Genomic DNA, 12,241 nt, shown 5'->3' with positions numbered 1-12,241 from the left:
AGTGATGCAAATGTTCTGAAATTAGACAGAGCTTGATGGTTGCACAGCTTTGTGAATGCACTAAAAACCACTAGGTTATAAGGGTGAATTTTATGGCATGTGAATATCTCAATTTTTTAATACATTATGAGAGAATGCTCACAATTTATGGGAGCACCAGAAGTACTAGTTCTGGTGAGTACTTTCAAATTTTAATGAGTACTTTCAAACGTATTGCATGTTTTGAGTAAGAATCTAAAATGTCAGTCATGAAGAGTAAATAAGTCTAAACATACCTCTGTTTATACTTTACCATAAACAAAAATCTCTTTAATTAGGAACCCACTAACTCTGAATTATTAGTGCCTACTCTGTGCTAAGCACGTGCCCATATCATCATGTAATCTCTTAATCCATGTATTCACTATGACCCCCAATATAGGAATGATTTTCCTCATCTTTAAAAGAGAAACAGCGAGGAAGAAAGGGTGAAGGATTTGTCCGGAGAAGACAAGTCTTTGCGACACCAAAGCCCACCCACTAAGAATACATCCCAAATGAGTTATTTTTGATAGCATATGAAATTAAAAGGTAAATGAAGAAAAATGACAGTGTAATATAAATTGCTTGAGAAATACTACAAGAGACCGCCTCTTCCTTTCCAAAGTAATTCCCACCTGTACTATACAGCTCTTAGCAGATTTTAAAGCACGTTCGACATCTGACCTGCACAGGCATCACTTGACGCAGGTGAGAATGCATCCTCATGACCGAGGGGCTTGTTGGTCCACATACAGCTTAGAGTCAGTTGAGTTTTTAAAGTAGGGAATCTTCTTGGACCCTATTTCACATCGACGTTGTACTCGACATTTTTTAAAGGTTCTTCTTTTCCTACTCTGTAATTTAACTTTCCCTAGTCCAGATTGCATTTCACCTCAAATTTCATGAAATGGTAAAATCTCACCACAGTTGAATTCTATACTCAGGATGACACACAGTCAAACACTGCCCTCACCCAGATGCAGCTGCTTGTGTCGCAGGCTCTGAAAGGTGCACCCCTGTGTACACAAACCGTAGGGCCATAGCAGGACCCCTGTCTATCCCACATGAAAACATGTGAAAGTTCACTGGGACACTTACATAGGCGAGCATATAGGCCAAACCTAAGTACTTGAAGGGGGTTGGGGGAGAACATTTGTTCAGTACTAGGAACACACAATGCCTCATTTAAGCCTCACAACAACACTTTAAACCTGAGTATTACTACCCCATTTGATAGCTGGAGAAACCGAGGTCCAGGTGAGTTCGATACTTTGTCTGAGATCTGGTATACAGAAAATAGTAGAGCCGGGCTCGGGGGCTCAGCCTGTCATCCCACGTCTTTGGGAGGCTGAGGTGAGTGGATTGCCTGAGCCCGCCGGTTTGAGACCTGCCTGGGCAGCGAGACCTCATCTCTACAATAAATCAAAAAATCAGCAGGGTGTGGTAGCGCATGCCTGTAATTCCGCCTACTCGGAAGGCTGAGGTGGAAGGATCGCCGGAGCCCAGCAGGTCGAGGCTGCGGTGGCCGGGAGAGGCCACTGCACTCCAGTCTGGGCGACAGAGTAAGACTCTGACTAAAAAAAAAAAACCAAAAAAACAAAAACGGTAGAACTGAGATTTTACACAGGTTTGTAGAGTTTCAAATCCCATGCTCTTTTCTTGAAACCACACTGCTTCAGCCCCAAAAACATATTTGAAACGCTTACCAAAAATGACATCTTGTCTTTTGATGACATCCTTCTCCTGCCTACTGCAAAACGAGGGCTCCACCACTAGACTCCAAGATTCTGCTTCAAACTCCTGGGCGTCACTGCTGAGGTCACTCCACAGAGAAGAATCCACAACATCTAATATGTGTTTAGAAAAGAAAAGGCAGAGGAGGTACAGTAACACATAGCACAAACAGTGCTCATGTCTACAGATTCCAAAGTGCTCATGTCTACAGATTGCTCACGCTAAATGACCCTTCTAGAAACATAGAAGCAACTGGATCAAAATATTACTAGTGTGTAGTTGAAATATCTTAAAAACAGACTTGAGGAAGTGGTCCAAATCACGACAGCTTTCATGAACGCAAAGAAGAATCAGATATTAAAATAGCGATTTGTATAAAGGAGAACCCCAAAAAACCTGGAGGTTTTTTCATCTTTTGGAGGGTCAGCCCCTTGTATTACAGGCTCCACCTGCTAGGTAAGTATTCTAGAATCCATCAGCATCAGTGTACCAGCTAGCATTGTTGTGAGAGGCTGCACTTGGTTTCAGGGAATTATTACTATTTTTTAAGATGCTTTCAACGCCTTCGCCCATTGCACGATGAGAGATTTATGAGCACACCTGCCCACAATACACTGAGAGTTCAGCAGTTTTTGGCCCAAAACAGTATGACCCTTGTGCCTGTTCTCCCTCTTCACCCAATCTTGCCCGATGGGTGAGCTATGTTTTTTTTGTTTCCCCAGATGAAAAAGTACTCAAAGGGAAATGTTTTGCCAATATGGAAGAGGTGAAACAAAAAACGGCGGAAGCACTAAAAAGCATCAACACTGATGAGTTTTAAAACATCTTGAGCACTGGAACAAGCATCTGGATGTCTGTATTGCATCAAATACAGAGTACTTGGAAAGTGACTAAAGTTTAAACATATAAGAGTAAATATATAATTTTTTACAAAAAAATTCTATTTTGGGGGGTCTCCCTCCTATTTGGGGAGAAAAGGCATTTGAAGAGCCTTTTGTATGGTTCTTTTAGCTTGCTCTATTTTAGTTTTTATTTTTGGTAACCTGCAGAGTCCATAATGTGCCTACAGAATCTTGAACACACTGATTTTTTCTGTTCTAGGTTATTTTGCACTGTTTTCTCAAGTCTGAATTGTGTACTCATCCACTTGATTTGCTCTTGACTTGGCAAGATACAAAGCAGAGTGTAACAGCTTGGGTCACAAATGAGTGCAGATTTCTTTGATAGAAACACACACACACACACACACACACACACACACCTTCAGGAAAACTAATCCCTACCCAAAACAGCATGAAGCAGGCTTCTTTTAAGAAGAAAAAAGAATATGCTTCAGTCTGATATCTTTCAGAATATATTACTTTTTGGAAATGCTCATAAGAATACAAATAAATGTGAATGTGTCTTCTCCTCACCTTCCATCATGAAAGACTCCGTGGAGGGAGAAGAACCCATGGACTGTAGCAGCTCATCGGAATGAGACCTGCTTCTGCAGCTGTTACTGTCACTCTCAGACTCCAAGGATGTCACTGACCTCCTGAAGCTGGGAGGGAGAGAGGGCAGAGAAGTTAGTCCCAGGAGCCTGCCTGAGCCGTGAAGCCGTGAAGCCGCAAAGACAAACTGAGCCTTACCTTTCCAGGGTGGTGCCTGGAACACTTCTGGACAATGGATGGACCAGCCCTGTAGTTTCTTTCCTTCCCGTTGGCAATCCAATAGGCACGGAGGAAGAGGGGTGCAAGGAGATGCCAGGCTGTGGGATGTCCCTAAATGAAGAATCTGGAAATCAGAGCAGATGCTTCATGGGGTCTTCATAGAGCACAGTGCTTGCAAGTAAAGGTGGTCAGTTATAAGCTAGAAAGCTAAGCACTTGAACACTCACTTCTAATGAGTTGCATGCCCAACCTTGAATTCAGTCTCCAGGTCACATCTTGACACTTGAGTCAAGTGTCCCTTGCATTCCACACCCTCCTGACACCCATGCGGCGGGTCTGCTCCTGTATCCCTACCTGGAGACTGCAGATGTTTGGGATTGCACAAACAAACAAGAGAATGGAATGGGGAAACACAGGGCCAGCTTTCCCATAAACCACTGCCTCTATTCCTTAGAGCCAGCTTCAAATAGGTGCAAGGTATTATTAGCATGTGACTAGGATGCATAGCGTGTGTATAAACAAGCAACACACACAGAGCATGTCAATGGAATGTCAATGACGCTGGGGAATCTATTCTTTGTGGCATGAGGATCTCAGGCAAGTGCAACCTGCAAGCCAAGCTAAGCTGTTCTCTCTCACATATGGAAAACTAAACAGTGCCTCTAAGCTTTCCTGGTCAGTTTTAATGTGTTCTGGGTGTCAATGCATTTGCATTTGACATGTGCTATAAATGACTCTCAGAAAAGATTTCAGTCCTGTATTATGGCCATAGCATACAAATTCTCAAGCAAAAGGGGAACTACTTATATAGCTCCTAAGATAATACACATGTATATCCTAAGATTTTATCCATGTATGATGTAATTTTATTCTCATGACTCTCATATACAGAGGAGGAATATATGGTATTTTATCAATTCTACAATGCTTTCCATTTCAAGCTCAATTCTAAGAAAATAAGAACTGACTTACAACGGATATTAAAGACACTTGGGGTCAAGGCAAGGGAATAAGTGATGTCACAGCTGTGACTGCCTACACCAACTAAACCTAGTGCAACACCACACCCAGTAGCATATTACCACAAATTTGCATGCCTAATTGGCCCGATTGAGGTGGTTTCTAAAATATCAAATTGTAGCCAGGCTCGGTGGCTCAGCCTGTCATCCCGTGCCTTTGGGAGGCTGAGGTGAGTGGATTGTCTGAGCCCGCGGGTTCCAGACCCGCCTAGGCAGCGAGACCTCATCTCCACAATAATCAAAAAATCAGCTGGGCATGGTAGCGCGCGCCTGTAGTTCCGGCTACTGGGAAGGCTGAGGGGGAAGGATCGCCGGAGCCCAGCAGGTCGAGGCTGCAGTGGCCGGGAGCGGCAACTGCACTCCAGTCTGGGCGACAGAGTGAGACTCCAACTCAATAAAGAAATAAATAAATAAATAAATAAATAAATAAATAAATAAATAAATAAAAATAAAATATCAAGTTGTACTTTGTTACAGCACTGAAATGAAAAGTTACCATGCACTTAAAATTTCTGCCACGTGTCAAGCAATGCAACTTTAGGCAGAAGAAATTGTGAGATTCCCCCACAATAAAGCAAAGGATTTTCAAACTTAGGAGACATCGATGTGACTGGTTCTCACGTGCAATGTTAAAAACTGTCAAGGACCACCAATTATTTTCATGAGAAGTCACTTAAATTCCAGTAATATACAATTCAGAAAAAAAACAAAACCACTAAATTTTAAAATATGCAGACAAAACTCCAGTGTGCCTTGAAATTTCACTCATTCTAAAGGTGCTGATGAGATCACAGCCAAAACACAGGCCACCATAATCATGGATGACAAGGACTGATAAGAATCTGTGGACCCTAAACTGGAAGATTTTTTTTCACCAAACTTTGTGATTCTTATGATGAATGTGGTGTGTATTTGTATAAAGATATGTGCTACTGCTAGAAAAATATTTAGTTAGATACATTTCATGTAGTGTTTCTCTTTTCCCCCAAGAGATTATTAATAAATCAACAGAGCATATTCCTACAGACTGCATCTTAGAATGGAGGCAATATGGTACTACCTTTCCCTTACAACCTTACCTATAAAAGATCACATGGTACATACAACGCACAAGTCCTCAGGCTGGCATAGAAGTTTACAGCCTTCTTGACCACTTTATAGAACTAAAAATCATGCCAAGCCTATGTTATGAACGAAGAAATAATTGGGCAAATGAGAAAACAAAAGGAGGGATTTTTACAATGGAAAAATGTGTGGTATGTATTAAAATTTTTAAAGTTCTTGTCGTTTTCCACATCACTTACTTCCAAGGATGGTCTGTGGTTTGTTCTTGTTATATTTCTCTTGGAGTTTCTGGTAAAGAATATTAGAAACACAAAGTAAGATCAAAGCACCACTGGACTACAGGCTTCTTATCTCTTTCACTTTGGTTGTGATTTTATTTCAAAGAGGAATTCAAAGCAAAAGACATTAAATGCAATGAGGAGCAAAAGGTGATGCTAAAACGTGCACGTTAGGACAAAGGGGTGCCTCCTGGACAAGGGCCTCATGAGAACTCCCGGCTTCATGAACGCCTCAAGCTAGAAATCTCCAGCTCATGTATCTGGACCCAGGCTGAATTCCTATCAGTCTTTCTCTCTCTTGCTTCTTTCTACTCCTTGCTATTCCTCCTACCCACGGGAGACAACCACCTTCAGCACGGGTGCCACCTTCTAGGACAGGCCTCAACTCTGTGATCTGACACCATGTGTGTTTCCGTTAACAAAGAGGTTTGTCATCCGAGCTTCCCTCTGAAGGATCCTCATGCCCACTCACAAGTGTCTGACTCCACTGCGGAGTGGACAAGAAAGGGACAGGACCGCAGGGCCCTCATCCGCTCAAGCCCATTGGCCAGAACAGAGAACATTCTTCAAGGCCCATGGTTTTCAAAGTGAGGTCCCAGGACTAGCAACATGAACACCACCTGGGAACTTGCTAGAAGTGCACATTCTCAGGCCCCAACCTGGACCTATGGAATCAGAAATTCTGGGAGTGGGCCCCAGAAAGCTGCGATTCCTGGTCCTCCGGTGATTGTGATGTTTGCAGATGTCTGAGACTACTCTGATCTTCATTTAAGCATATCAGGGTCTGCACTGGAAAACCGAGCAGGTCTCAACAGAAAGCCTAACCTACCACACCACATAACACAGACGGCCTGACCTGAGCTTTCCTTCCATTTCCAGAAGTATACAGTTTAGTCAATAACTATACACCTTAAGCACGTGTTATGCTATCGCTACTATAATCACTTTAGAAATAAATCTAGCAGCAACAGGAAAGATTTTGTGAAAGCTCAAACAGAGAACAGAGGGCAACCAAGCTAGATACAAAGTCCACACATTCACAAGTGACTGAGCGATTACCTTGGTGCACTGAGGCATGGCATCTTTACAACCCTTGTGGACACTTGCATTACAGTCTGAAATAGAGGGACAAGACACAAAAGCACCCAGTTTACTGAAGTCAGTCTGAAACGAGTAAGACTCAATCGTGCTTTTATTGGCTGGAATAAAAATAGAACATAAACATGATGAACATCTAGAAAAGCTAATAAGGGAAATAGAAAAATATTTAAATCCCACATAACCCCAGCACACAAGCACAATATTAATATTTCCATCTCCTTGAGAGACTCTTTCTCCTTCTGTGCAGCGTCTTATCAAGGATAAAAGCTGAAATCATGCATGATACACACTGCTGGGAAGCGCCCGTGTCTGCCTGAGAATTCATTTCCTATTAAGTACACTACATTGTAAGGTAGTTCTGACATCTGGCTGGTAGCAGATCCCACCCTCACACCAGGTAACTGCCTATAACAATGGAAACAAAGAAAAAAAACTCCTATTATGCTGGAAAAAAATGTATTGTCAGCCTCTGGCAAGAATTTCTACTAACTAGAAACATGAGGTAGCCAAATTAACCGAGAAAAGTTAGCCCTGTGCCCATGACTTTATGTCATAAAACAATGAGGCCTCATTTCACTGGAGGGAGGTGAAAAAGACCTTTCCCTGCCTCTTTCTGATCTCATAGAAAGGTGGAGGAGCCTGGGTAGATCAGAAACTTCTGCAGAGGAGTCCTTCAGTGGTTTGGAAGATCTCATCAAAGACACATGGGGTACGTGCCAGCAGCCCACTGAGAACTGGGCAGAAAGCCGGACCTTGGAACCGTCCTCCAGCTGCAGGTCTGAAGAGGTGTTGTAGCCACCACCCCAGCAGCCAATGAGCGGGGCCAAAGGCTAACCTACACACTGGCCCTGCTGGTAAACATGGAAATTGGACAACTCCTCACTCCAGATCAAGTAAATAGAAGGAAAAGGATAAAAGTAGAAGCTGTAAGGTACCACAGAACAAAGTTATACTGAAAGCTTCCCAGAAGAGCAAGCCATTGAATACTAAATCCAGAAACAGAAAAGAAACTTTATTTGAAAAGTGTTCTTCATGAGCGATAGAAGGTGGGGCCTCAATGAAACAGACCACGAGGCCGTGAAGGAGAACAGGATGTGAAACTGGGCCAACAGAATAAGAGAAAAATGGAGCCTTGTGAGACAAGCAAGGACTCAAGGAAGGAAAAGGAACAAGAACAGAATTTAAACTCAGCTGAGAAGAATCAGTGTAACAAAGACATCAAAGCAGGGCTATGAAATTAAGCTCGATGGATTCCCTCCAGAATGTAGAGAAGCAGAAGGGTGTAGTTATACAACAGAAGATGTCATGTAAAGATGACAGATAACAGAGATCACACTCATCCAAGGAAGAGATCAGAAAAATTAGATCAGAAGCAATGACACACAAAGCTATATCAGACAAGAATTGTATAAAGCTGAAAAGCACCCAGAAGGGCAAATCCAAAGGTCTCACCGCTTTCTATGGAAAATGATTAACATATCCTGAAAATATCTGTCTGACTGAAAAAATGAAGTCCTCAAGGGTCTAGGCAGAAAAAGAGGGGTACCAACAAAGGAAGAGGGTCAGGCAGGCCCTAGACTTTTCCACTCTAATATTAATTGCCCAAATATATTGGACCATTGTTGACAGAGGAATGAAGCAAAAAGACTTTGGTCCAAGAATTTATTTAGCTGAGTAAGTCATTTTTCTTGTGTGAAAGAAACAATGCTATATCCTTAGGTGTAGAAACTTTCAGATCAAAATACCACTTTTATTTTATCCTACTGAGAGAGAATCAAGGATTCAAGAAGGGCTCAGCTGTAGTTAAAAAAAAAAAAAGGAGCAAAAGTGAGCATTAAAACCAGCTAAACAAAGAATCACACATCTAAAATACAGTTTGAAGTAGAGACACAGACCGAATAAAAATATCAAGCATTTTTTACAATAGAAAAGGATGCTTGAAACATTAAGCATACAATGTAAAAAGAATAATTATTAATTCAGAATATTAACAGAGACTGGGCAGGGAAAGGGTAGACATAAGGGAAATAAAAGAGGATTAAATTATTAGCATTCCACAGCCTTCGAGCTATCATTAGCCAATATTAAAAGAGCACATCTTGCCAAATCCCTGGAGAAGATAAAAGCAAACAACACATGGTCTAAATAGCTCAACCAGACATCAAGGAAAACAGCAAGGACCTATAAACTATAGTTGGTAGCAGTAAAATTAAATTTTAAAAAAACCCTTGTTATATAAAATACAATCTTTCATTTACATTACAGTTTACTTCTAGCTAAATTAAAGACAACATCCTAAACAAAAAATATGGAAGTAGATAAGGGAAATACAAACAAAAGAAAAGCATGAGGAATATTAAGTTTAGACAAAGTAAAATTTAATGTAAAAGATATCCAGGGGTATTAAAAGGGTAATTTTATTTTGATTAAAATTAAATCTGCAATGAAGGTATGACTTCTGTGTACCAGATAATATAACATCAAAATATAAGCAGTGAAGCTTATTTGTAAACAAGGAGCATTTTACAGAAGTGGAATTTTGCGGAAAATTAGCAACTCGGGCTCCAACAGAGGTAAAATAATGCCAAGATTTTGAATATTTACACAGTTATATGTTGTCTTATCTCATATCATATGCTTAATATTAGAAACCTTCACCATTAAAAGCAAAACCAATGAAAAGGATTATCTACCCAAAACAGCAGAGATTGTGCGTGTCATATTCTAGTATTCAGTGTAAAAATATTTAATTTTGAAATACTCAGTGATCTATCACAGAAACAAAGAACTGAGTACCACATGTTCTCACACATAAGGGGACCCTGAACAATTACCATAATACTGTAAGAAAGGAATTTGCAGTAGTGGGAAACTGCCAGGGAAGGGAATGGGGGGCGGGGGGACACACTGGATCAATAAGGGTACCCAATCTCAAACCAGGTGATGTGGGAACAAAGTGAGGCCCAAACCTTACCTGTACAATGACCGTTTGTATACCTAACCCTGAATTGTACTCCACATCTTTAAATAAAAATTTAAAAATGAATGTTAAAACAAAGCTTAAAACACCAATACTCCCTCAAAAAAAAAAAAAAAAACTGTAGGTCTTAAAACGATTTTATTATTTATTTTATTATTTTATTTCTTGTAATGACAGGGTCTCACAACGTTGTTCATACTGGTCTCGAACTCCTGGCCTTAAGCAATCTTCCCACTTCAGCCTCCTGAGTAGCTGGGGCTACAGGTGTGTACCACCATGCCCAGCTTTTTTTTATTTTTATTTTTTTTGAGACTTGGTCTCAACTATGTCGCCCAGGCTGGTCTCAAATTCCTGGTGTCGAGCAATCCTCCCACCTTGGCCTCCCAAAATGCTGGAATTAAAAGTGTGAGCCACTGCATCCGGCCTTAAAACTATTTCTTTAAAAAGTACAGGTTAAAGGGGAACTCAAATGTACACTTTGACCCACTCATACTGATTCTAGAATTTAAGCCAGTTATCAAAGATGTAAACATTGATATGTGCAAAAGAATGCTCATTGCCACATTATTTCTTTTTTAAAAATAGGAGAAATTTAAATGTGCAATAATAAATAAATAAATTTGATGTCAGCAGTAAATGAAACATGAGCATTAAAAGCTGACATCAGCTGGGCTCGGTGGCTCACCCTGCAATCCCGTGCCTTTGGAAGGCTGAGGTGAGTGGACTGCCTGAGCCCGCGGGTTCGAGACCCACCTGGGCAGCGAGACCTCATCTCTACAATAAATCAAAAAATAAGCCGGGCATGGTAGCGCACACCTGTCGTTCCAGCTACTTGGAAGGCTGAGGTGGAAGGATCGCCGGAGCCCAGCGGGTGGGGGCTGCGGTGGCCGGGAGCGGCCACTGCCCTCCAGTCTGGGCGGCAGAGTGAGACTCCAACTCAAAAAAAAAAAAAAAAACTGACATCATTTTTCATGATTAGGAGGGATCCATCCAAATATGAACAGTAATTTTCTCTAGATGGTAAAATTGTAAATGATTTAAAGTTTTTCTTTATAAACCTTATATCTTCCATGCCTACTATTTCATTTATTTTCTTTAACGAGTGGGTATTTAAAAAGCTAAATGTGTCCTAGGTACTTTCAGCAATTCCCACCTTCCACTCCGACCTCCATTACAATACACTTAACTCACTGAACCAACGTATTTTTTACTACAAAAGTTTAACTGGCAGTGAGTTCTACCTCTCTCGGTTTTGTCAGTTACTAACTATGCTCGAGTGACCAAGGGCCAGTTTTGGGAATGCTGCAGGGGCCGCCCAAGAGTCATCATGCCATCATAGTGCTAAACGCAATCAAAGTCTCGTTTAGAAGTTAAAACCCAAAGAGAGTGCACATGATCCGATAGTAAAGGAAACAGGGTAAACGGACGATAAAAGTGATAGGCAGAAATCTGGGCCACAGCGGTCGGGGAGGATGCCCAAATCAGAGTGAAAGGCCTGGGCTGGATCCACGCAGAGGAGTCGGGGACACTGAACCCCAGGCTGAGGGGGAGACGGAGAGACTGGCTGGCAGGTCGCCCACGAGGGAGCGGAGGGAACGCCCACAGAGAACGCAGGCTTAGCCCAGTCAACAAAGAAGAGAGACAGCCGCGCACTTCTGCTGAAACTGGGGTTTTGTTGGTTTCGTTTAGTTGGAGTCTCACTCTGTCGCCCAGACCGGAGGGCACCGTGGCCTCGCCCGCCGGGCTCCGGCGACCCTTCCGCCTCCGCCTTCCGAGGAGCCGGGACGACAGGCGCGCGCTCCCCCGCCCGGCTGATTTTTCGATTTATGGTGGAGATGAGGTCTCGCCAAGAGACTAATGTGGCAAAAGTACTGACCATCAGTTAGAGGTGAAAATGCCTGGAGAGAGGGAAACGAACACAATTCCTTCTCGGCAGTCCACGAGGTGGTGATAAGAATCCACCAGAGAGGTAACAGTGCGAAGGGAGAGGAACAAGCGAACCACGTTGACTGGGGGGACAGAAGGGAAGTAGAACTAACAAGTCAAGGTTTAAGCTTGTGGCTGCCACTGACAAGAGGGCAAGTGGCCGTAGGGGCCACCCAAGAGTCACCATGCCATGCGTGGGAGGGCAGCCTTTTGTGTGTGTATTCTGAGATCAGTTTCAGACAGTTGGGTCTGGGAGACAATGAAATCTCTGGGTGGTCATGCCCACATGAGGATCACCCCATAAGGCCCTGTGCTTACCACGGTCTTGGTTTACACCAGTCAGGCTACCATCATTCTCAAAAGTGGCCATAAATTACATACATAGGCAACTGCACATGGAAGTAGAAAGTGAGGCATAAAGACACCACCCTGGGAGGAACTGGTCTAAATATGGTATTTTAGGAT

General features: G+C 42.3%; 1 protein-coding gene across 1 annotated transcript in view; it reads right to left on the bottom strand.

Annotated features, from left to right (window-relative positions):
- The window catches only part of ARHGEF28 (Rho guanine nucleotide exchange factor 28), a 130,773-nt gene that overhangs the window by 70,298 nt on the left and 48,234 nt on the right, over positions 1 to 12,241 (bottom strand). Inside the window, exons 9-13 of the mRNA XM_021716157.1 lie at positions 6,829 to 6,884; positions 5,731 to 5,779; positions 3,387 to 3,531; positions 3,171 to 3,298; positions 1,728 to 1,868 (exon numbers count right to left, since the gene is read on the bottom strand). Of these exons, the coding sequence (XP_021571832.1) occupies positions 1,728 to 1,868; positions 3,171 to 3,298; positions 3,387 to 3,531; positions 5,731 to 5,779; positions 6,829 to 6,884 (519 nt within the window). The remainder of the gene's footprint in view (positions 1 to 1,727; positions 1,869 to 3,170; positions 3,299 to 3,386; positions 3,532 to 5,730; positions 5,780 to 6,828; positions 6,885 to 12,241) is intronic.

Source organism: Carlito syrichta, unplaced genomic scaffold (genome assembly GCF_000164805.1).
Source record: "Carlito syrichta isolate Samal-C Ts95f unplaced genomic scaffold, Tarsius_syrichta-2.0.1 Scaffold308202, whole genome shotgun sequence".
In the NCBI taxonomy this organism is placed as follows: domain Eukaryota; kingdom Metazoa; phylum Chordata; class Mammalia; order Primates; family Tarsiidae; genus Carlito; species Carlito syrichta.
The sequence above is the reverse complement of the archived record's forward strand: the minus strand, read 5'-3'. Positions and strand labels throughout refer to the sequence as shown.